General features: G+C 44.3%; 1 protein-coding gene across 2 annotated transcripts in view; it reads left to right on the forward strand.

Moving 5' to 3' along the window:
- Positions 2,062 to 25,493, forward strand: part of IFT52 (intraflagellar transport 52) — a 28,849-nt gene continuing 5,417 nt past the window's right edge. For both annotated transcript variants that reach the window (XR_001296442.2, XM_005688565.3), the window contains exons 1-10: positions 2,062 to 2,228; positions 4,544 to 4,671; positions 5,334 to 5,421; positions 6,380 to 6,509; positions 6,798 to 6,873; positions 7,943 to 8,014; positions 11,668 to 11,794; positions 15,252 to 15,338; positions 16,534 to 16,602; positions 20,460 to 20,614. Coding sequence is in view for 1 of the 2 variants with exons in the window: in XM_005688565.3 (XP_005688622.1) it covers positions 4,553 to 4,671; positions 5,334 to 5,421; positions 6,380 to 6,509; positions 6,798 to 6,873; positions 7,943 to 8,014; positions 11,668 to 11,794; positions 15,252 to 15,338; positions 16,534 to 16,602; positions 20,460 to 20,614 (923 nt within the window). In the remaining variant the exon portion in view is untranslated. The remainder of the gene's footprint in view (positions 2,229 to 4,543; positions 4,672 to 5,333; positions 5,422 to 6,379; positions 6,510 to 6,797; positions 6,874 to 7,942; positions 8,015 to 11,667; positions 11,795 to 15,251; positions 15,339 to 16,533; positions 16,603 to 20,459; positions 20,615 to 25,493) is intronic.

Below are 25,493 nucleotides of genomic sequence, written 5' to 3' on the forward strand. Positions count from 1 at the left end.
AGCAACTTGCCCAAGGTCACCTAGCTGTACAAGGGACAGCCAGGAACTGGACTTGGTAGCAGCTGATTCTCAGGCCCTTGCTCTCTCTACAGTCTCCAGTAGTGGGTGCAGCTCTTCGGGCAGGTATTTTTTTGGTTTTCTAGCAAACACTGACTGCAAACAGGATTTACGCAGTTTTGTACCAAAAGACAGCATCCTCAGGAAGAGAAATCTCAAGCACCGTCTTCTCTAGTCTTTAACTTTGCAGGGACAGTAGCCGTGAAAAGGCAACAAGAGACAGTGCGTGTGTGTTTTAAAACCCTAAAACTCTGTACCTGCTGAAGACTGTAACAAAAATCTTTAAGTCTCTGCATTCATCAGTTTGAGCCGGCGAGACAGGTGCATTACACACGCATCCATGCTCCCTCAAGGCAGCCACTAAGTGCTCCCCTGGGGAGAGGCCTGGCCCGTTAGTGGTTACCGCCCTCTAGTTTCTCATTTTCGCGACGGCTCTTTCCAAACGCAACTCCTTCTACTCAAAAGCTCTTCTCCGGCCCTGGCCTTAATGATCTATTCTTTTTTCTCTTCTCTGCTCAACGAGGATGCCTGTCTACCCAGCTTCAGCCCTTCACAGCTCCCTCAAAAAGGTCTACATTTTTTATTTTTAAATTTGTTCTGGCTGCAGAGGGTCTTAGTTTCCGCCAATGGGGATCTTTAATTACGGCTTGCAGGCTCAGTTGCTGCCTGGCATGTGCGAACTTAGCTCCCCTATCAGGGATCAAACCTGCCTCCCCTCCCTTGCAAGGAGGATTCTTAACTAATGGATCACTAGAGAAGCCCTCTATTTTTTATTTTTTTGGTTGGATTGACAAGGTCCAACGTCCCTAAAGGATCACCGCCCCATCCTGAGCCTGGCACTGTGGCGCTCATAGATACGGGGCTTATCAAACAGACAGAACTAAGTCGTATTCCCGTTCTCACCATTAAACCTGCCCGCCCTGCACCTGGATGTCCTCTCCGGTCTCCCAGGAGGCCGAAACTCTCCTATAAAACAGCGCCGACCCTGCAGTCCCGCGATCCCAGTACCGCGACCCTTACTGAAGATCGCTAGAGCAAACCTCCGCCCTCTGGCCGGCCGCCGCTCTGCGCCTGCGCCCTTGGGATCTGGGCTAGGCTTTCCGCACTCCCCGCCGGAAGACTCCACTAGACTCGTCCCTCCGGGTGGAGCGAAGTTTCGGCCCTTGGTGGGAGGGCGGGGGTCTCTCATTTTTCAGTTCAGTTCAGTCGCTCAGTCGTGTCCGACTCTTTGCAACCCCAGGGACTGCAGCACGCCAGGCCTCCCTGTCCATCACCAACTCCCGAAGTTTACTCAAACTCGTGTCCATTGAGTCGGTGATGCCATCCAACCATCGCATCCTCTGTCGTCCCCTTTCGATCTTTCCCAGCATCAGGGTCTTTTCAAACGAGTCAGTTCTTTGTATCAGGTGGCCAACGTACTGGAGTTTCAGCTTCAGCATCAGTCCTTCCAGTGAACATTCAGGACTCATTTCCTTTAGGATTGACTGGTTGGATCTCCTTGCAGTCCAAGGGACTCTCAAGAGCCTTCTTCACCACCACAGTTCAAAAGCATCAATTCTTCGGCGCTCAGCTTCCTTTATGGTCTAACTTTCACTCACATCCATACGTGACTACTGGAAAAACCATAGCTTTGACTAGACGGACCTTTGTTGGCAAAGTGATGTCTCTGCTTTTCAATATGCCCTCTAGGTTGGTCATAATTTTCCTTCCAAGGAGCAAGCGTCTTTTAATTTCATGGCTGCAGTCACCATCTGCAGTGATTTTGGAGCCCCCACAAATAAAGTCTGTAATTGTTTCTGTTTCCCCATCTATTTGCCATGAAGTGATGGAACCAGATGCCATTATCTTAGTCATTTTATAAGCCCTTATTGAAACTAGATATTAAAGGAGAAAATCCAACGAGTTTGTCTTTGGCTTAAAGTTAATCCACGTTCTGTCTGGATTTCCCCGCTATCCAAAATAATGGTACAGTCCCACATAAGCCCCACCCCTGCCCACCCGGACTCTGCCTCTCTTAGCGGCGTCTTCCGCCAGGTCGTTGGCACGTCGCTCCGGAGCTGGGGCCACGCCTTCCCAGCGGGCAGTTTCCCAACCGCCGTTGCTAAGCGGCCGTTACCTGGCCGCGCGGTGCTGGGCGGCGGCGGTTGCAGACGGTGGTCACCGGGCCTCAGGTAAGGCGGATTCCTGCTGCGGTGGGCCGGCCAGGGCGCTGAGGCGGCCTGGGAGTTGGCGAGGGCCTCGGCCAGGTGTCCTCGAGGATGCTGGGCATATCCTACGGAAAATTGAGGTCCACTAGGGTCCAGTACTCTTGCCTGGAAAATCCCATGGGCGGAGGAGCCTGGTAGGCTGCAGTCCATGGGGTCGCGAAGAGTCGGACTCGACTGTACGACTTCGCTTTCACTTTTCACTTTCATGCATTGGAGAAGAAAATGGCAACCCACTCCAGTGTTCTTGCCTGGAGAATCCCAGGGACAGGGGAGCCTGGTGCGCTGCCGTCTATAGGGTCGCACAGAGTCGGACACGGCTGAATCGACTTGGCAGCAGCAGCAGGGTAAAATAAACAAGGAACGCAGATAGAGGCCCGGATCCCAGACCTCAGACGGGGCTCAAATCTGACTCGCCTCCTGCTGGAAGGTTTTTGGTCATCCTACTAAGTGGGAAGGAGCATTGACATGAAACCGTAACATCCTAGTCCCATCCCCTTTTCCCAGGAATCCTGCTCTTAGGAATTTGTTCTAGGACAAAAATAGTGACAGAAGCAGAAATATGTAAATTGCACTAGGCCAGAAATAGAAAAGATGCTTATGAATATTGAGTTTATTATGGCAACCCTGCAACCACTAAGGTAATCAGAAAGCAGGATATAATGTTTGTACACACTGAAAATAAGCATGGGCGTGGATAAATAGAACATGAAAAGATCATGGGGGGATTTTTTTTTTAACCTGTCAAAATCAAAGTTCAGCTTGAAGAATGAAGATGTGGGACTAGCCAGGAAAATTCTAAAAATTCTGAGTAATAGAGGGACTAGCTTTTATCAGCAGCACCAAATATTATAACATACCTATTATAAAACTATAGTAATTAAAATAGATGAGACTGAGCAGGAACTTACAGGCAGATAGATTATATAGAATATATAATGAAATTAAATTTTTAGGGATTTTTTTATATAGGCAAGGTGGTATTTTATTTTATTTTTTATTTTTTTATTTTTATTTTTATTTTTGCAAGGTGGTATTTTAAATCAGCATTGAAAGGATAGTGTCAGGCAGCTTTTTAGCCATTAAAACAATAACAAAAGTAATTTAAACACGAAAATAAATTCCGAATGGACTAAAGTTTAAATCTTAAAAATTATAACATCATAAAAGTACTAGAAGAAAGCATTGTGAGATGTATTTATAACCTTAGCATAGCAAAAACTCTTCTAAATACACCGTGCAATTCAGAAGCCAAAAAGGAAAATGTTAATACTTTTGATTGTATTAAATTTAAAACTATCCCTATAGCCTGCAAAATTCATCCAAGCTAAACCAAAAAAACTACCAGTAACTAAGTCTAAAAACAAACTTCTGAAAATATGTTTCATGATCAACTAAAAGTATTAAACCTAATAGAAAAATGATCCACGTATGTGAACAAGAAAATCAGAAGAAATACAAGTGGCTAATACACACAGTGAAAGATGGTCTTCTTACTAATTTCAGAGTGCAGAATAAAACAATTAAGGTTTTTTTTTGCCTATCTTATTTGCAAAGATGAAAAAGTTAAAAAGAGTGGTGTGGAAACAGAAATGTATTAGTGTTAGTGAAAGTAAAAATCAGTAGTTTTTTGTAGGGTAATTTAGAAATAATTTACTTAGCCATTCAACAGGAATTTATTCTGAAGATATGCAAAGTGCGCCAAAATGTCCTGTTCAATGATGTTCTTAGTACTGTTTTATTAGCAAAAAATTGGGGGAAAAAACAGATGTCCATTGGTATATGACTGATGCCATACATTTTGGTACATCCGTAAAATGGAATACTGTGCAGCCCTTAAAAAAAAAAGTGGTATATAGTGACATGGAAAGATGTGAAAGATACAGGTTAGATGAAAGAAGTGTGTTGCAGAATAGTGCATATGGTTCTATTTTGTAAATAAAACTGTAAGTAACTGTATGTGTAAAAAGAATTTAGAAAACTATACCCCACGTTTAACAGTAGTTAAGGGTGAGGAATCAGGTTGGAAACATGGTTCCCCATGTGGCATGATGATGGCTGGGCAGGGCCGTGAGAGTGAGCTGGTAGGAAACCCAGGGTTTTTGCCTTGGGTTTCTGCAGCCATGATTATTTATTTCACTTTCAGCCTTTGGGAATTGTAGGTAAGCTGCAGCTGTACTCCTTTTCTTAATGAATTATAGGAAATAGACATTTATTCCTTTAGGATCTTTCTTTTGGAATATTGTATTATATAGTGTTCTGTCCCTTCTTTTTCCCATAAGGAGGTGACCATGGAAAAAGAGCTTCGGAGCACCATTCTTTTCAACGCATACAAAAAGGAAGTCTTCACCACCAGCAACGGCTATAAATCTATGCAGAAAAGACTTCGCAGTCATTGGAAAATTCAGAGGTGACCAAGTATATTGTTTTCCCTTCTAAGCAGTAAAAACAGCTTGCTGCTAATACTGGGAAGTATCCATCTTATATAAGAATGGCTTTTGAGGTGGGAGGGGTTCCACTAAACACTGTTCAGAATTATTAAACCATCTCTCTTGAAAATTGGCAATTAGCATATTATTAAGTTGTCCCCCCAAATTACAAGTCAAAACCTTATTCTAATTACACATATATGCATTTTTCAGAGGTTAAAGGCTTTCTCCATATTTTAACTCAGGTCAGTACTTCAGTGTAGGGAAAGGAAAAACCAAAAATATCTCTGAGTGTGTATGTATGGTTTTTCTTAATGGGTAAGGATATGTAGTCATGTGAGCTAGTGGTCGAGCTGATTGAATTAGTAGTTGGGGGACTTCTTTATGCTCTAGTGTGGTCTAATCTAATCTAATATACCTATAATCTTGGCTTATAGGTATATTTGAACAGAGGCTGATGACTCTGGGGCAGGCTTATTAGAGAGGAGTCTCACTTTTGAGAGAGAAGCTAGACTAGGTACCTCTAAATCCTTCATCTCTGGGCCTCTGTAGCCTCTGATTCCATACAGTTTAGATGCTAAAATAAATCATAAATTGGTGTAAATCATGGACCTGACACTTGCTTTTGAAATCATATTTCTAGTTTAAAAGATGAAATCACACCTGAGAAGCTCATTGGGGTGAAACTATGGATTACAGCTGGGCCGAGGGAAAAATTTACTGCAGCTGAGGTAAGAAATATTTGTAAAGAAGACTGGTAGTGAGATAGCTAGGAGAATGGGCTCTGAAATCTTGAACCTAAATTCCTCTTCACCACTTAACCTGTGAGGCCTCACGGTGGTCACTTCATCTCTCTCTTCATCGTGGAGTTGTTGCGATGATTCATGCACCACAACAGCTATGGTATGGTGTGGCTGTGGTGTGGCTGAGTTTTTGCATGAAAAGTGCCAGACACACAGTGTAGGCGAGTTCAGTATCAGCCATACCTCTTTGCCATATTTTTGCTTTAAAAATAGGAAATTCCATTTAAAATTAAACTATTTCTTTAAGCTATTTTAAAACTCTGTTTCATGGCTAGACAAAGAATGAGAAATGTGAAACCCGAACATAAATGACAAGTGAAGATGTAAAGAAATTGGACCCCTTGTGTACCGTTGGTGGAGAGGTAAAGTGGTGCAGACACTATGGAAAACGGGATGGTGGTTCCTAAAAAAATGACGAACAGAATTCTGTGATTCAGCAATCCCGCTTCTGGGATACATGCAGAGAATTGAAAGCAGGATCTCAAAGAGGTGTTTGTATGCCCACATTCATCGAGAGCACTGTTCCCGGCAGCCAAAAGGCAGAAGCAACCCAGGCGTCCACCAACAGTTGAATGGATAAACAATATGGGATCTATATGACAGTGACTTGTGATCTTCCTTTAGTAGTTTTCCACTTTTGCTGTCCAGATAGTCAGCTGTGAAAATGTCGTTTCAGTTTGAGTATTTTGGAGCTTTATGCTAATGACAAATATGGAAATCCTATTGATACATAGATAGTAAGTTTTATGTTTTCTTAATATAAACTTTAAGTGCCTTTACAGATCGGAAGTGTTTCTTTTTCAGCTAGTTAAGATCTTATTCACAGTGTTTTTGACAAAAGTCTTTGGCATAAATTTATAGATTTTTTTTTTTTTTCTTTGTGTAGTTTGAAATCCTAAAGAAATACCTTGATGGTGGTGGAGACATCCTTGTGATGCTAGGAGAGGGTGGGGAATCCAGATTTGATACCAACATTAACTTTCTCCTAGAAGAATATGGAATCATGGTTAATAATGGTAATTATTATTACTACTTTATTAGAGGCAGTAACTTCCTATTTATTATTTATATCCTAGTCCTCTGGGCCTAATAGTACAACGGAGAAAGCCCTAGGCTGTGAGGGTGCATGGCCTTGCATTCTGACCTCCTCAGCAGTCTCACTTTTTTGGTGCTTAGCTTCTTCCATGTATGAAATGAGAGTGATTGGAATACAGTTCCAAGATTCCTTTCAGGTCAAAATTTATATGTGTCTGTAATATCAAACTTACTTCTAAGATGCACCACCTTCTCTTTTCTCCCTAAAGATGCTGTGGTTAGAAATGTGTATTATAAGTATTTCCATCCTAAAGAAGCTCTAGTTTCCAATGGAGTCTTGAATAGGTAAGCATATCAAAAGTGGAAATGACTTTGCCAGTGATTCTCCTCTTTCCTCTGTGACTCTTCCCTTCCATCTTCTCACGCATTGTTTTCTCCAGCCCTTTTCCTTTCTTGCCTTTTTGTTTTATTTTATTAGATGATAGTTTATTGTATTATATCACTTCTCATCCATCAAATAATATTACTCCCATCTTTTGAAACTTGACTTCACATCACCTTTTGACAGACTATATTCAATTTCAAGTAACAGAAAACTCTGTTCAAATAGGCTTAAGCAACAGGGAGATTTTATTGATTCATTTAATTGAAAAGCTGAGAAGTTGGGGCGGGCTTTGGACATGGACCGCGAGAAAGACTCATGACGTCGTCAGGACTCCAGCCCCATCTCTCGGCAGCTCTCTTGGCTCTGCTCTCCTGTGTGTGTGGACTGGATCCTTCTAACAGTTCCCATATTGGCATCTTCATGCTACATGAGCTAGGGCAAGAGTGCAGGCCTTGGTTCCAACCTGCTTAGCAAGAGTAGACCTGAGATGTGGTCTCTTTGAGCTGACCTAGGCCGCGGGCTCATCACAAACGGGTCACTCTGGCAGAGGGCATCGAAGGCCCTGGGTCATATTCACCCCTGGAACCAAAGATGAAACTCTTTTTTTTCTCATCCATTGAATCCTAAACCGTAAGAGCTTTGAGAAAGCAGGAACTGAGTGCATCAGGGGCAACATCAAGGACCCTCTGGTCCCCATATCCGGAACAGTTAATTCCACACTTCAACTTCCCAGGTACGTAGGGTCTGAAGATCCAGAGTCTAGAATACAAGGCGAGAATGTGGGTCTAACACATATTTGAGCCCTTTCCTCAGGACTCAAAAAAGAGCAACTAACTCTTACATTTTCATATTAACTTTTGCAAACTTCTCAGAAGGTGTAGAAGTATGTAGGAGTACCTTTAATTTTTTTAAGAATTGCATTTTGACTGCACAGTTCTTGTAACTGATTAAAAGTTATATTAATGAATGGAGTGTGAAATCCCTAAATTTTGTTGTTGTTTACTAGATTTTAATTCGTTTTTCTTCAAGGGAGATTAGCAGAGCTGCGGGGAAGGCCGTGCCTGGGATTCTTGATGAGGAGAGCAGTGGAAACAACGCCCAGTGAGTGTGTTCCCTGAGGCCACCTGAAGAGGGCAGAGTTGTCATTTGAAGAGTTTCCTTTTTCAAAATGAAAATGTTTTTGTTCTTGATTACAAAAGTAGTTCTCATCAAAAAACCAGTTTGATCAGTTCAAAAGGAAGAAAATAGAAGTCCTCCACTCTAAATCCATGCCCTTCTCCCCAAAGATAATCCTTCTAAACAACATTTAGATTAAAAAAATTTTTTTTCATATATAAAAATAGGGATAGGTACTTTATCCTTTTAATAATGACTAGATTAAGTTGGACGTATCCTAATCTAACCAGTCTCCTCTTACTGGACATTTAAGTAATTTTATAATATTTTGCATTAAAAATACCACCTAACATTTAATGAGCACTTACTGTGTCGTAGGCCTGGCATGTATTATTACTTCAGTTAATCTTCACAGCAGCCTCTAAGGTTATTGACGAGTTAACAGACGGTGTAGTTGCCCAGGCTCACTTGACTAGTGTCGGAACTGAGTTTCGGTGCTAGGCAGTCTGCTCCGAGGCAGACTCTTAACTTCTTTTCCTTGTTTTTATTATACACAGTTTGATGATGATGTTCAGCCGCCAAGTCGTGTCCAACCTTTTGTGACCCCATGGACTGCAGCATGCCAGGCTTCCCTGTCCTCCACCATTATATTAATTGTCAAAAATAACAAAGCACAAAGTGAACATCTTTGTAGGTACAGTTTTTGAGCACTTATGCTAGCATCTGAGTAGGCCGGATTCTTGGCGTCTAAATTTCGGGGTCACAGATCTTCCAGCTGATGCACTGCCAAATGTGGTGCATTGCCAAGTCACCCTCCAGGCACGTGTAGCGTTTACGGTCCCTACGAACGTGCCCCTTTCCTCTCTTGCCAGCACAGAATATTCTACTGAGAAATGATACCACTTTATTTTCAGTTGTAGTTCTTTGATTGAATAGGATGGCTTTTAAAGTTTATTGACTGGTTGTGTTTATCCTGTGAATTTCCTATTCACTGCTTTTGGTCTGTTTTTATGTTGATGTTCATTTACAAGACCTCCATGTGTTATAAGTATTTTTCCCAGTTTATTATGTTACTTTGAGATATTTTGCCCCATAAAAGTTGAATGTTTTTATATCATTAATGCATAGTACAAACCTCTAGTAGTTAAGATACTGTGATACTAATTCCAAACTAGTGAAAAATAAAAAATTAGACCCAAAATATGTGGAAGATAAGGGTTATTTTATAGTAAAAGTGACATTTCAGATTATTGGGGAATGAATGTATAATTTTGGCTAAAATGTTTTTCACTTGAAAAAGCATTTCTGTTTTCATGCCACATCTCAAAATGTATTTCAGATGGGTTTAATTTTTAAATATTAAACATCAGACCACAGCAGTACTGAAAGAAACTAGAAGTGAATGTTTTATAATCTTAGAGGAAAAAAAAAAAAACCTTTCTTAGTATGAAACCACAGTAAAGTCATAAAGGGTAAAAATAAGTAGCAACATATAAGTTAACATTTTTGGACATTTAAGAATCACAATCTGATTCTTGGTAAAGAAGTGAAAGAACTGTGGACTTGGATTTAGAAGGATTTAGAAGTTTCCAATTTCATGCCTTCCTTGCAGGGTGGCCCAGGGCAAAGTAACTCTTAGCGTTAGCTGCTATATTTGCGTAATGGGGACGATATGAATCTGAGAGACCTGTTGGGAAACCCCAGCGAGGCCTACCTGCGGGCGTGCTTGTGAGGTGTGAGGCTTGTACCTTAACTGCTGTCCCAGTCTCACTTCGTCAGTCGTCGTAGTGAAGGGCAGATGGCAGGTTGTTCCTGGGTTACCTCGGAAGCAGAGCTGTGTCTTGAGAGGCTCTGAGGTGTGGATAAGCAGCCCTGCTTCGTGCTTTGAAATCCCGTAGCTGTTGGAGTCTCAGGCTGTCCTTTAGCCCCGTGTATTTTATCCCTTCTCGTTTTCCTTCTCTTTCTCTGCTGTAGTCACGCTGACTTTGCTTGAATTCCTTAAGTATGCTGAGCTCTCTCTCACCTTAGGACTTTTACATATCTGCTTCCTCTTCCAGGAATACACTTTCCCAGTTAATCTTACTCATTCACACATGTTAGGAGAAGTCCTGTATTAGTTTTGGGGGTTGGTGTTTAGTTTTAACACTTAAAGTCTCATCAAAATGTCAGTCTGATTGATTTCTTAGTAATAATAAAAGAAATAGAGGCATATAAATAGCTTGACAGTTTTCATCTTATAACCGACCATTCTCTTTGCTTTCTTAAGAATTATTTCCCTTGAGTGCACTTGGGAAACTGGGGAAGGATGGACCCTGATGTACACACAGCTGTTTCTCCCTTTTCTTCCTCCTTGGCAACTGCTTACTTCCTTCCACTCCTGCTCTGGAAATCCTGGGCTGCAGCCCCCTTACTGGGATACTGCTAGGGTAGGGGTAGAAGGAAGAGAATGGGCAACGTGGGGCAGGTACCTCTTCTCAACCACGATGAGACACAGAAGTCATAGCTGTAGATGAGACTTTACTGAAGGAACAGGGAAAGGTGACACAAGACGGAAATAATTGAAAAGCTAAAAAGAATGGTCTAAAGGAAAGAAAAGTTAAAATCTTCATAGGCAGCTCTTCCTGGGTATTCCCTCTGCCCGTTCCTCCCACCTCCTGCCCGTTTCTAATTATATACTTTGCTTTTAAGATTCCTGTTTCTCTCCATCCTGAGAACACTTCTTTCAAACAAATACTTTGGAGAGCTCCTTTTGTTTTCTCGTCCACGTAGCATGCAAGATCCTAGTTCCCCAACCAGGGATGGAACCCACACCCTGAATTGGAAGCGCAGAATTTTAACCTCTGGACCACCAGGGAAATCTCTCCATTTTTCTTTCACTGAAGCCCTAGCTGCTCCTTCAGGGCCTGGCCTCACCCAGGTGTGCACCCCACCCTTAGCCCCTCAGTCCCACACCTTTTCCAGGAGTATATTGCCCAACTACTGATTCACTCTGGGTACTCATAGTCTTGCTAGAACAGTGTAGAATAGAGGGGGTACTCCAAGACTGGTCTGTGTAGAAGTGTCCAACGTGGGATAAATATACGCCTGTATTCGTGTAAGCCCTCAGCCACTCCACACCCCTCCAGTGGGAGACATTCGTACCTGGCGATAACACCAGTCAGGTTTATGAGCGGGGAGGAAACTGTCTGAGACATGGTTCCCCAGAGCAGGCTCATGTGCAGTTCTGGTTCACTTCTTAGGTAAAGCCTCCTCCTCTTCCGCTTCTTCCGTAGGGACTACTTTATTTCTTTCTGTTATAATCATTTACACATACTGGGAAGATTCCATGGAGAAGGAAATGGCAACCCACTCCAGTACTCTTGCTTAGAAAATCCCATGGATGGAGGAGCCTGGTGTCCATGGGGTCGCAAAGAGTTGGACACGACTGAGCGACTTCACTTTCACACATATGATTGTACATTTTTAATTTATATTCACATTTCTTAAAATGCTTCATTAAACTTAGAGCTAGAGTTATACTGATTTTGAGTTAACAAACCAAAGCTTATAGAAAAATTTGGTCATAACTTTCTCAAGAAACACTGAGATTATCTTGAAAAACTTTTTTATTAAACACCTTGAACGTTTCTTTCTTTCAGGGCTCTCACCTTTGTCTATCCTTTTGGTGCCACGTTGAGTGTCACGAAACCCGCCGTGGCTGTTCTGTCCACAGGCTCTGTCTGTTTCCCGCTTAACAGACCCATCCTGGCTTTCTATCACTCGAAGGTACAGCCTTTCTTAGATATGGGTGCATATGTAATTTTTGTTACTGAAATTGTGAACACTACTTTACTGCTTCTATAGGGGTTTCATATATTGTCTGTCTCTTTTTAGGGGCGTGGGGCGGGGGAGCGCTGCACCACTATGCGGGATCTGAGCTCCCTAACCAGGGATTGAACCCATGCCCCTGCAGTAGAGTCCTAACTCTGGTCCACCAGGAAATGCCTATATTTTCTCACTGGTCTTCACAATAGTCCTGTGAAGGAGAATTTCACTGAATTACATTTTACTTATGGGGAAACAGTGGTCAGTGATGGAGCCAAGACCTAAGCCTAGCTCTTACTGTGAGTCCAGAGCTCTTCCAGTGCAGCGTGAGACCGCCTGTAGCACAGCTGCCTCTGACTGCCAGCTCTCACCCTCAGTGCAGGAGAATCCACTTAGAGGAAGGCTGATTTCGCAGACTACACCAAAGAATTGTGCTGCTTGCACTTTAGTGCATCCCAGGAAAACATTCCGGGAGACTAGCTGTTCCATTCTCATCCTAGGGTTCCTGCAAGTTATGGGTTCAGGTGGCTCGAGAGGGCATCATCGTCGTCCTCATCACCCCATGTGTCCACTGCCTTTTAATTCATGTCTGTTGAACCCACCTTCATCTATCTATCAAGACGTGGAATTCACCAGTGACCTCCCAGTTTTTGTCCAGAGACCCACATGTCTGTATTTTAGCAGGATCCTATTTTTCTTTATGGGAAAAAGAAAAACTTAAAATTTCTGACATCATTTTATTAGGAAGTAAATAAATGTCTATGCTGTGCTTGAAAGATGATATTTAGACAAAATTGGTATAGCTGTTATGGCAGTCTCTCCTAAGAAGAGAGAAATATTGTTTTGGAATTAAAGTGTTATTAAATGTTTCAAGATGCGGAAATGACCAGTTTACATGAAATGTCTATTCAGAGACACAAAAGTCATGAGACACCATCTTAAGGAGCCCCTGGTATTATATGTAATACCAGAGCTTTGATTTTTTTTTAACCAGGCACAGAGATGTTACCTGGCTTAATCAGTGGACTTGTATGGAGTATCTGGTGGGTATACCGTTCTGTGCTAAGTGTGGCGTTTCCTTTGGAGCTCATGAGACTATCATCTGTTCATTGCCTAGCTATTTAAAGCCCATTTTCTCCTCCTAATAGGCTTTCAGTCCTGCCTTGTAAACACAGTCTTTCAGAGAGGTTGCTGCCTGTCACTCTTGTTGGTGAGATGAGGCAGTGATCCCAGGGAGGAGCTCCACCTGGACCCATGAGCAGGGTCAGGCCAGTACTGGAGGGTTCTGCCTCCTTGCCCAGGGCCATTGCCTTCACTGGGCTCATCACAAGACTTTCTAGGTCTTCAGTTTACTGGGACAGACTCATTAACACTGAGGGAGCAAATGGTCCTTGAGTAAACATATGCCTTGGAACAAGTTATAGACAGATGCTGGAAAAGGCCACTGAAGACAATGGTATAATCTGTCAGGACAGAATAAAAGCATTAAAGAACAATCTACAGTCTATTTGAAATAAATGAAGTAGGAAAAAGAAAATACAGTGGACCCATGAACAGTGTGGGGGTTAGAGGCGCCGATCGTCTGCACGGTGGAAAGCTTGTGTGACAGAGCCAGGGCTCCATCTGTGCAGTCTGCTTCTGTGAATTCAGTCGACCATGGGCTGCGTTGTACAGTAGTATTTACTGTTGAAAAAGTTCACTTGTAAGTGAAACCATGCAGTTGAAACCCATGTTCATTCAAAGGTCAACTGTATATAAGGAAAAGATAAATCTGTGAATAGAGGTTTATGTATTTACTTAGCCTGTGGGGATTCAAATCACAAGCCAGTTCATCCAGTCATTTCCCCATTCTTTCTATAGAATTCCACCCAATTAATTTCCTATTCTCAGTAACCGATCTGTTTGCAGTGGTTATGGTGTAGAAATCATTTTTCCTATGAAGCATTTGCTTTTCATGTGGGACTTTTTAGAGTTTGTTTTGCAATTTTTGTTTTATTTAAAGAATTTGTGTATTTGTCTCCCAACAGCTGTGGCTTAGCTGCCATTCTTTTTCAGTCCCATCACAACTGTGGCTTCCCTGTATGTGACTTTGCTAGAAAGTCTGATTTCATTTTGTATTTTTAATTCTGTACTCTTTTTCTTATGACAAAATAATATATACTCGGTATTTTAAAATACAGCTATGGAAGGATTTTCCTGGTGGTTCAGTGGTTAAGAATCTGCCCTCCAGTGCAAGGGATGTGGGTTTGATCCCTGGTGAGGGAACTAATATCCCACATGCTCTGGGGCAGTGAAGCCTGCCTGATCCAGAGCTCACGCGCCACACGGAAGGCCGAGCGCAGCCACAAGATACACACAGAGATGGAGGGAAACATGCTGCCTCTCGCGCTGTGCGGAGGCGAGCCGGGTGGGCGTCGTGGTCGTTTTCTCCCACTTCGGCTGGTGCTGCATTTTTATTTGCCTCACAGGCTTTAAACTCTCTACAACTGATGGTGTACTGTTTTTTTCCTAACCTAATGTTATGGCAGAAGCATTTTCCCAAGTTAGTGAAAATGCTTGCTAATATATAACTTAACAACTGGGAGGTTCCATTGTTCTTAACCGTATTTCTGGGTGAATGTTTAGATTTATTTCTAGTCTTTGGTGATTATTAGTGTAAAGGTGTGCAGAGCGTCTGATGTATTTATGCTGCTTTTGTTGGCAGTTTCAGCACCATGTCAGAGACTCAACTGAAACCTGGCCAACGGCGTAGAGTCACTTTTTCTCACTTATTAATCTTATCAGGAAAAACACTTTGTTTTTTTAAAATTACTAATCTTAAAGTTTTTTATTATTAGCTAGTCATTTCTTTTGTGAATTTTTCATGCTTGTGGGTTAGTTTTTCTGTCTCTTAAACACTTTTTTTGGTACTCATAAAATGTCTAAATCTTTACAGATTGTTTTTCAATTTGTCTTTTTTATTTCCCTTTAAGATTATGATTTTCGGGGACTTCCCTGGTAGTCTAGTGGTTAAGACTGTAGGCCCAATGCAGAGGGCCAAGGTTCAATCCTTGCTCAGGGAACTAGATCCCATATGCTGCAACTAAGACCCAGTGCAGCCAAATAAATAATTAAAAAAAAATTATGATTTTCATTTATAATTTCACTAACAGTGGGAAAATACTGTTGAACAAATTTACATTACTTTCTGTTAAAGTCAGATAGAAGGGTACAGAAGTGGTGTCTAAATTGAGAGGCAGGTTGGAATATAGTTGTTGTCATAATTGACATTTCTAGACCATTAAAATACCCATGTAAATTGACACATGTTAGTGTAGAAGACATTTGCTCGCATGTTGTGATGATAAGTGTTTGGTGACTAGGATGCACGTGGTCCATCTGGGGATCTGAATCGCTGACCCTGCTTTGTCATCAACAGAACCAAGGTGGGAAACTGGCAGTGCTCGGCTCATGTCACATGTTCAGTGACCAGTATTTGGATAAAGAAGAAAACAGCAAAATCATGGTAAGCTCTTTTCTTTTGTCATACTAATGAATATTGTATATGATTTTCATGTCATTTAAAAAATGTACTGCTGAGTTCATCTATTCTTTTAAAACCAGCTCTTCAGAGCCCATTATATTCCAGGCACTAAGGACACAAAGGTGAGTCAGGCATAGTCTCTGCTCTGCAGAAGTGTACAGGACATTGAGAGAGACAGTGAGAGATGAGAGAGGTCAGTGCAGAGGGATATGGTGCGTGTCTCTAAACTTGCCGCCCGGGCTGGGAGCCTCCCTGGGGAAGCAGGGAGGAGCAAGCCCAGCCAGGGCCTTGTGCGTAGAGCCTTGGAACTCAAACTCTCTTGAAAAGCCACAGCGAGCCCTCGTAGAGTGTCCAGCAGCTTTGGGGATAGTCAGGTCTTTGGGTGTGGAAGAGGGAAGGGAGAGGGACACATATGGGCTAGGAGGGACAAGGACCTGAATGAAGGCAGGAAGGGATGAGTGGGGGAGGGACTGGAAGCACAAGGAGACTGTGCTGGGGCTGGCTGCTGACCGAGGTGGGAAATGAGGGAAAGGCCTGGCAGGTGTGAAGGGAACGCATCCTGGGAGGCATGGCAGGTGTGAAGGGAACGCATCCTGGGAGGCATGGCAGGTGTGAAGGGAACGCATCCTGGGAGGCATGGCAGGGTGCTGGCCAGAGCTGGACTTTGGCGTGATGCTGGTGACTCACTCACCAGAAGGAGAAGGTCCCTCTGAACTTTCTCATTAATGAAAGATGTTCCTTCAGCCTTAAGGATTGTTGTTGTGTTGAGAGATTGATGGAAGATCTTGTTTCTGTGGAATCCACTTGAAGTTCCACTGTCTTTAGTCACATTCTGGGGGCATCTTGCTGTATTCTACTTTTTAAGTCCAGACGTCATCAGCACATTATACAGGGATTGTTTCAGAATTGTGAATACGTTTTAATAGATTTGGGCTGTGGTTAAAGGCTTGAGTGCCCTAAGATAAATGGTAAGTTTCTAAGAATAAAAATGGCACTAGATTGAGAAAGACTTAAGTTTTTATATGATTTCACCAAGACAGGGGTGACTGCCCTTTTTCAAGTCACTGCTGTATAGTCTCTTTCCTGTCATTTTCCTTGATTGTTAAATTCTCCAGTCCTGCCTACAGCTTTCTCATATACACACTGTGTAATTCTGTGTTTATTTTTTTAAATTTAGGATGTTGTTTTCCGGTGGCTCACAACAGAAGACATCCACCTAAACCAGATTGATGCCGAGGACCCAGAGGTAGGAGGTTGTAGATTACTTAAAAACTTTGAAATGAAAAATGGCTCCAGCTTCTCAGCACCACTTCTACCAGTTCCAAAAACATATCTATCTCTTACCTTATCTGTAAGACAGATAGCAAGAAATGATGCTTTTTGGCAAGACGAAGCCTATGCTGTTAAAAAAAAATCAGTAAATTATTAGTCATAGAATTCAGTGGGGTGGGAGCCTCTGTCTGTACATGTAGTAACTGGAACTTAACATATGCTCTCTGGCTGAAACTTTCAGAATCAGTATCTGTAGAGAAATACGTCTTCACAACTATGAAGGATATAAAAGTACTTTTTCATAAAGAAACAAAGATCATCCGAATTTAAGTTTTAAACTCCAATTTGGTTGCCTTTAGGAAGAACAATCCTAAAGGCATTATGATAATACTTGATCAGACATGGGAGAGTGGAAAGACCAGCACTGGAGGGACTTCCCTAGTAGTCTGGTGGCTAAGACTCTGTGCTTCCATCACAGGGGGCCTGGATTCAGCCCACGGTCGGGGAACTAGACCCCACATGCCGCAAATGAAGTTTCCTCGTGTGGAACTAAGACCCAGTGGAGCCATTTGAATATTAAAAAAATACATAAAAGGCCAGCACTGGACTGGGAGCCAGTAGCTACATTCTCGGTCCCTCTCCACCATGAGCCTCGAAACCTTAAGCAGGCTATTTCTGACCTTTTCTCATCTTCATTTTCTCATTAGTTTTGGGGCTGCTAGTACCTTTCTCACAGGGTAATTATGAGAATCATAATAATAAGTGAATCAACATAAATTTACTTGTTAAACTAAAGTGTATAAAAGGGCTATACATCTATCAAGACTTTTTAAAAAAACCTCTTGTATTTGTTATATATTAATACCAGGCCCTATATATCATGTACTTCCACATAAATCATTCTGTTTAAACCGCACTATAGCTCTGGGAAGTAGATGGTCTTATTCTCTTTTTATCAATGAAAGTGAAATTCTGCAAGACTGCAATATGCCCAAAGAGCCAGCAGTTACAGAGCCGGAAACCAAACCCAGGGCTCCTGACTCAGAAGTCTGCTCCTTCGTTTACCTCTGTGTTAACTGCTGACCTGTCAGGAGAATGATGTTTTGGCTATAGGTAGCACAAGGTAGCCGGAGAAGGTAATGGCACCCCACTCCAGTACTCTTGCCTGGAAAATCCCATGGACGGGGGAGTCTGGTGGGGTGCAGTCCATGGGGTCGCACAGAGTCGGACACGACTGAAGCGACTTGGCAGGCAGCACAAGGTAGCCAGAGACCATCACCGACGGCCTGTGCCCTTGGCTGAGGACTGCCTTGGCTGGGAAACCTCGGGCTGACTCAGGGTTGGAAACATGAGAGCCTCACGTCCAAAATATCCCTTCACATGGAAACATGAAGTGTGGTGCTGTTGTGCTTAAATTTCTCCTGAAAAGTGATGTAAGCCCCCAAACCAAAGAATTGGGGTACAACCAGGAATGGGCTTTTCGGGTTTCAGAGGACCCAGCTCTGAGTGGATGATGCGTCTGGCAGCCGCCAGCCCTGGTTAGAGTGCTGTGTGCCGAGGGAAGTGGTGCTAAGAGGTGCTGTGTCTGCTCCAGTTCTGCGTGGCCACCTTGCTCTTGCTCACTTTCTGTCATTACTGTTTTCTAACCGACAAAACGGAAGTTTAAATTCTTCAAGGTTCCCACTTAGATTAATCCCTGGCCGAGCCATTGTTCCTGGGTTGGGAAGATCCCCTGGAGAAGGGAATGGCTACCCACTCCAGTATTCTTGCCTGGAGAATCCGATGGACAGAGGAGCCTGGTGGGCTACAGTCCATGGAGTCACAGAGTCAGACACGACTGAGCGACTAACCCTTGGTTAAGCCACTGTTAGTGCCCCCTTCAGGCTGATTCCAGAGCCCGTGCCTTTTCTGCTGCTCTGTTCTCTCCCTATCGTGTGAGACACTGGGCTGGTTCCAAAGCAAAGCGTCAGAGGTTACAAAGCCAGAGGAGGGGAGTGTTGTTAAAGCCTTCCTAGCTCTAAAATGGTGCAGTTTCACATGCCTTCCAGGTGGGAGACCTGGTGGAAAGTGTCCTTTGTTTTGTAAGGCTTTGAAAAGTAAGACACTGAATGCAGTAACGTGACACAGTGAGAAATACTGAAAATCTTCCAGGTGGTGGTAGTGGTAAAGAACTCGCGGGCCATAAGAAACACGGGTTCAATCTCTGGGAAGATCCCCTGGAAGAGGGCACAGCACCCCACTCCAGTATTCTTGCCTGAGAATCCCATGGCCAGAGGAGCCTGGCGGGCTGCAGTCCGTGGGGCTGCAGAGTGGGGCACGACTGAGCGACCTTTGGGGCGGCTTGGCCCGCACTCCTCCCCGCCCCGTGCGCTCGTACGTGTCCTGCTCTCGCCTTCATCTCTCCCCTGGTAGAGGGTTGAAGCCTCTGCATCAGCCAGATCAGGCCAGGAAGGGTGTTTATTTATTGATGCTTCTCCCTTGTTTCTGGTCTAAAAAGTTGTTTATGATGCTTGGGGTATAGAAAAAAGTGCTCCTGTTTGACTTCGAGTCTCGCTGTCATCAAATCAAGCTCAAGACACATCTCCCCAAGCCCTGGCAGTGGAGAATGTGTAGCCATTTGTTGTGAGTGAGTTCAGAGATCAGTTTTTCAAACAGTTACCAAGTTAGCCTTGTTAGAAGTCCAGGTTAAATGCAGTTCAAAGGGAAATTAGAACACACAAACTTCTGGTTGCCAGCATGCATTCATTTAAACTTAAATTTATTGCCTGGCTAGGTAATGTCTTCCCATCATTTCAAATTCAAGAGCAGGCACACTGAAGCCTCTCGCTTCTGCCTTTGCCCAGCCACCTGGTTCTCCTCCCCAGTGACAACAATCTTAGCAGTTGCTCATATGTTATTCCAGAGATAGTTTATACAGAGATAAGCAAACGTGTGTGTGTGTGTACTCTCCTTCCCCCTTGTTTTACCCAGATGGTGCTATATGTATGGTATGTATATATACTGCCTAGCACCTCACTTTTTAAATATTATTTCCGGGAGATTTTTCCATATTGTTCATAAAAAGCTTTCTTTGGATTGTTTTTTGGAGGCTGTATTGTCCATTGTTTGTACTGCGGTGTACTGACTGTGTTATACCTATTGAGGGACATAGATTTTCCTGGTCTTCCAAGGTGTCATCATTCAAGCTTCTCAGCAGGGCTGCAGGCATGTCCTCAGCTAGGCGAGAAGAATTACAGTCTAGTGTCCAGGGAGGGGTTGTCTGTGCCGGGGTCACACGTGGTTCACACATAGTACAGGAGGGAAAGCAGGATATGGCCCAGATGCTGGTGGCTGGAGAGAGGATAGACTTTGAAATGGGAGCTTGTGGATTTTCTTTTATGGTTGCTTCTGATTTCTCACTGAACTAGAAAATAAGGTCACCAACTAAAATTAAGAAAGGGAAAATCATTTTAGTTGGTTAAAGTGGCAGACAGAACTGCCTAGGAGAATGGGAACAGGGAATGAACTTGAGCTTTGGGTTGATGACTGAGCCCTCCAGATCACAGAAAGGAGGAGAGCCACCAGCAGGGTCACGCGTTTCTCCAGCCATGGCCAGCTGTGTGTGCGCCAGCCTGCACCATGGATTTCTCCAGCGCTGGGGTTACCCGGGTGACCTTGGTCCTTCTTTCCACAGAGATGGGCGTGTTTAAGGGTTGGCTGTCAGTAAGCGTAATCAGCAAGATGTCTTAGCAAGAGAAGAGAAATATTGCAGATTCAGACCTGAGGCGCTGGAGACCAGACAGTAAAGCCTAGCCCCTTCTCTGCTGAAAGGAACCGTCTTGTCACTTGCAGATTTCCGACTACATGATGCTGCCTGACACAGCCGCCCTGTCCGAGCGGCTGCGAGTGTGTCTCCAGGAGGGCGATGAGAACCCGCGGGACTTCACCAGCCTCTTCGACCTGTCCCTTTACCAGCTGGATACTACCTCCCTCCCGAAGGTCATCAAGTCAGTACTGCGGCTCTCCACTGCTGTGCACTCCATTCTGAGTATTTGGTCTGCAAACACGAGCCTGGGGACAGGAGATAGGGTCACAATAAGTGTGGTGTACAAAACGTGTTCTCAGACCTGTGATGAGGTCAGCCGGGACAGCCGGGGGATTGGGGCGGGACTTGATGCAGAGGAAACTGCCTGCAGTTATCAGCCTCTGCTATGTTCCAGGCTCTGTATCAGGCATTTAGAGGAACCAGCTTGGCCTGGTTTGCCCGAGACTTTCCTGCACAGAGAGCCCCATGTCCCAGGGACCCGCTCAGTGAATCAAGAGGGTTAGTCACCCTGTAAGCACGCTGCGTTGTGCCTTCTTTTAATGCTTTTGGTGGTCCTCTGAGTTACCTGCCTCATTTTTGGTCGAGGAGTTGGAGGTTTCTTGGGGAAGGATGCTTCCACGCTGGGAGCAGGGATTTCAAGCCAGGCCTGAGTGACCTTCAGGCCAGTGCTGGACCCCGAGTCATTGCCTGCTTTATTGTTGCTTTTTCCTTCTATGTTGGATCCCTAAGGACAGAGGCAGGGACTAACATTTTTGCACATCTTGGGCCTGGCACAGGATCTATCAATACATTCTCTAATAATAAACCAAAGGTTGAAGGCATAGTTACAGATGCTTGTCTAATGTCCTGTCCCCTGTACTTATGTACAAGGTCACCAAGTACTCCTAAAGCTCTGACTGTGCTGAGCATTGTACCTAAAGTGTAGGGTTTTATGGAGGAGACGGACAGAAGCTGTGATGCAAGGTTATCAATCTAAGGCGAAGTATGAAATGTAAAACTAGAGGCCATGGCGCAATGAGGAAAGAGAATTCCATTGTGACTGGGGTTGCCAGGAAGGCTTTAAGAAAGAGGGGCTCTTTGAGCCAGCCGTTGATGATTTCCAAAAACATTTCTTGGTGACCTGGGTCTGCTTGGCCCTGTGCTGGATGCTGCATTTTACGGGGTGAGAGGATTTCAGGAGAGGGTTGGGGGTGCTGGAAGAGAGCCTTCTGCAGGAAGGTCACTATGAGCAAAGGCAGGGTGTGTTCAGGCAAGCAAGTTTATCCTTAGTTTCTGTTTGAACTGCATTTAGCCTTGACTTCTAACAAGTATCATGTTAAGTTTCCCATGTACATTGCTTTATCACGTAAAATCAGAATATGGTTCATTCTCCTTGTTGTACACTGTGAGGACACTGAGGCACAGAGAAGTTAAGAGGTTTGCCTAAGGTCACACAGCTAGTTTTCAGCAGGGCCTGAATTTGAATCCAGCCAATCTTAACACTGAACCCAGGAAGAAATTATCTGGGGATTTGTTAGCATAGGAGATTAGATTGTTTCTCAAAAAGCAGAACAGTCATCCAGTGCTTAAGACTGCACTTCCACTGCAGAGGGCACGGGTTCAATCCCTGGTCGGGAACTAAGATCCCACACGCCATGCGGTGCGACCAAAACTAAACCAAACAGCACCACCACCACCCAGCACCAGCGTCCCCAGAGCTGCCCGGGCCTCTCTGGCACCCCTCGCCCCCCGCAGCTGACGGCCAGCCGGCCATTCTGGCTGCACATCTGGCTCTTCACTGGCTTGGTTTTGAGCTCCAGCGTTTGCTCTCCCACTCAGGGCTTCTCTCTGAAGAAGTTTGTCAGCCTGCTTCACTAGCTGCTTGCGGTCCAGCCGGCGTCTGCAGGTTTGACCTGCTTTTCTCCCGATGCGGAGAGGACTGGGCCATCGTAACCACTCTTCACTGTGGCGTGAGGGGTTCACTGGAACCATGTGCAATTTTCGTGTCTGCAGGGTCAGGTGGTGGGTGTTTCAGAGGCCTGGACGGCTCTTTCCACTGTTTGTCTTTCATACCACAGCAGAGGGCAGGCGTTCCTGGTTTACGGTTTCTCTGTGGAACACATACATTATTTTCATTTGCACATGACAACTTTTGAATGCAGCTTCTCTTTTTGAGTAACAGTTCTATTAGTTGTTAAATATTTAAGTCAACTGTAGGTATTGCTGTGAGGTGACTTCATTTGTCCTTCTGGTCTTTGTTTTAGATTATTCCTTTTTTAAAAAAAATTTTAATTGAAGGATACAGAATTTTGTGGTTTTCTGTCATACATCAACAAGAATCAGCTATAGGTACACCCATGTCCCCTCCCTCCCACCTCCCTCCCCATCCCACACTTCAGCCTGTCACAGAGCCCCTGTGACATACAGAGTTCCCTGAGTCATACAGCAAACTCCCATTGGCTACCTGTTTTCCATATGGGAATATAAATGTCTGCATTACTCTGTCCATACATCCCCCCTTCTCCCTCCTCTCCCACCATGTCCATAGGTCTGTTCTCGTCTGTTTCTCCATTGCTGCCCTGAAAATAAATTCAACAGTGCTGTCTCTTTAGATTCCATATATATGCATCAGTATACAATATTTATATTTCTCTTTCTGACTTACTTCACTCTATATAGTAGGCTCTAGTTTCACCCACCTCATTAGAACGTATTCACATGCGTTCCTTTTTGTAGCTGAGTAGTATTCCATTGTATATATGTACCACAGCTTCTTTTCCATTCATCTGTCTATGTCCTTCTGGTCTGTATTGATGCCTGTGGGGTGTGAGGTAAGAGATAAGGGCCTGCCTAAGAGATACGGGCCTAAGTGAGGTAAGGGCCTGCCTGCCCTCATTGTTCATGGTGGGGTGGGGAGTGAGACGAGGGTGGTGAAAATGCGATGCCAAAGGTCAGACCAGAGTATTCTGGAATATGGAGCAGCCCCTTTCCGCAGATTTGTGTAGAGTAGTGGCATTTATTCTTCCCCTTTTCCCACACTGATCATCTTTCTCTTTTTAAAAAAATGTTTTTGGTGGTACCAGGTCTTAGCTGTGGCACACAAGATCTTTAGCTGCAGGCCTGTGGGGTCTGGAAGCTGGGCCCCCTGCATGAGGAGCTTGGAGTCTCAGACACTGGACCACCAGGGAAGTCCTGATCATCTTTCTGAACTAGGTTTTGCTTGGTTTTAAGATGAGCTTCTCCACCAGTCACAGCCGCCCCCCCACCCCACCCCGACCAGTACATGTTGGCTCATCATAGGAGGAAGATTTGGGCAGGTGGTGAGCTTAGTGGAGAAAAGGAAGACTTAGTGGAACTTGTTTTATTAGTAATACAGGGCTTCAGTAGTCAGCTCTGTCTGGGGACAGAAAACAGAATATCATGGCTAGGATGACCATGTACATTTCAGATCATCAGCAGTAATGTAGCAGATAGGTGAATTTCTGTTTTAGAGAGGATTGCCAGGTATTATACTCTCACAGGTTCTTAGGAAATTTTGTGGAATGTTTAAGAGTTACTGAAATTCATTTATAGAATATTTTCATGGAGAAGGAAATGGCAACCCACTCCAGTGTTCTTGCCTGGAGAATCCCAGGGACGGGGGAACCTGGTGGGCTGCCATCTATGGGGTCGCAGAGTTGGACACGACTGAAGTGACTTAGCTTAGCTTATGACCAAGGCGAGGACTGGTAGCAGGGTTCTTTGTGTGTGGATAGTAGGACTTTTATCTTAGAGCTGCCTTTCATTTTGCCTTCTGGGTAGACAGTCATGGGGCTTCTGATTAGCAGGGTGCTGATTAGCCAGATCTGCGTTCTAATCTTGCCTCCGAGGCTTCTTAATCTTGTGACCTTGGGAAGCTACTTCTTCTCTGTACCTCTGTTTCCTCTTCCTATGAGATTACACCCACTGCCCAGGATTGAGGATTCAGGAAAATCAGTGCCTCACCCAGGGTCAGGCACAGTACATGGTATGTGGTCGATGCTCGAGAATCCTTATTTCTCTTCTCTCCATGGGGCTCTTTCTGCTAGGAAAGAGGCTCCCTGAACACCCGGGACTAGTAGAGGAGGTGACAGCAGTAAGCTCAGCTAAGCTCCTTTCTGCAGTCACAGATCGGTGTCCTTTCAGCAAGCACCCGTGCAGAGAAACAGGCATGAACTTTGTCCACACTTGTTGGCGTTTGCTTGTTTAGATGAATTTTGAAAGGCCACACACGAGCATACAGTTTCAGTTGGTTGAGTATATTTTAATTTGCCTCATTTCCAGAGGAGGTCAGCCAGTTGGCAGCCTGTACATGATGCAAAAGGTCAACTGAATGTTCGCGAGAAGGGAGGGAAAGGGGAAGTGCGGTAAAAAAAAATATGATCTCGGGGCAGGGGTGGGGGAAGGTCAGCACGCGACTCCGTAAACCCCTTCCTCCCGCTCCTTGCACTGCAGCCTCGCTGGCTGCCCTGCGGCTCTCTGAGTGTCTCAGCCCCTTCCCCCTTCCCCTTCCTGACCTCTGCTCGGGGCACCGCTGAGGGCGGCTGCACGCCCCGGCCCTGCCTCCACTCAGGCGGCTATGAGCAGCTGCACTCCCACCCCTGCCCTGTCTCTGTCCCTCTCTCCTGACCTGCTTTTCTTCCTAATGCTTATTAATCCCCGGCATCATAGCTTTTGTTTATTGGGTGTCCCTCTTCCGCTAGAATGTCAGTCCCATGAGGGCCTGCCTTGGTCTCTTTTTTTCCCCTGCTGCTGGACTCCTGGTGGATAAAACTGTCTGGCACACAGTAGGTGTTCAGTAAAAGTTTATGGAGTGAATGAACACGCAGAAGCGCATATCCTGCGGCTCTGTTGAGACTTCCTTCCGGTTTGACTCCTGTCTCTTAACGGTGACAACTAAGGAAACACAATGAGTTGCAGAGTTCACAGTGTCCGGTGGGAAAAAATTAGAAGCCTGTTCAGGAGAAGCCTGATAGGAAACTTGACAGAACTTTCCCTCTCAATTCTCAATAAAGTTGCACTGTCTACTACAATGGAGGAGATATCTGAAAGGCTCATTCCAT

Source organism: Capra hircus, chromosome 13, assembly GCF_001704415.2.
Source record: "Capra hircus breed San Clemente chromosome 13, ASM170441v1, whole genome shotgun sequence".
In the NCBI taxonomy this organism is placed as follows: domain Eukaryota; kingdom Metazoa; phylum Chordata; class Mammalia; order Artiodactyla; family Bovidae; genus Capra; species Capra hircus.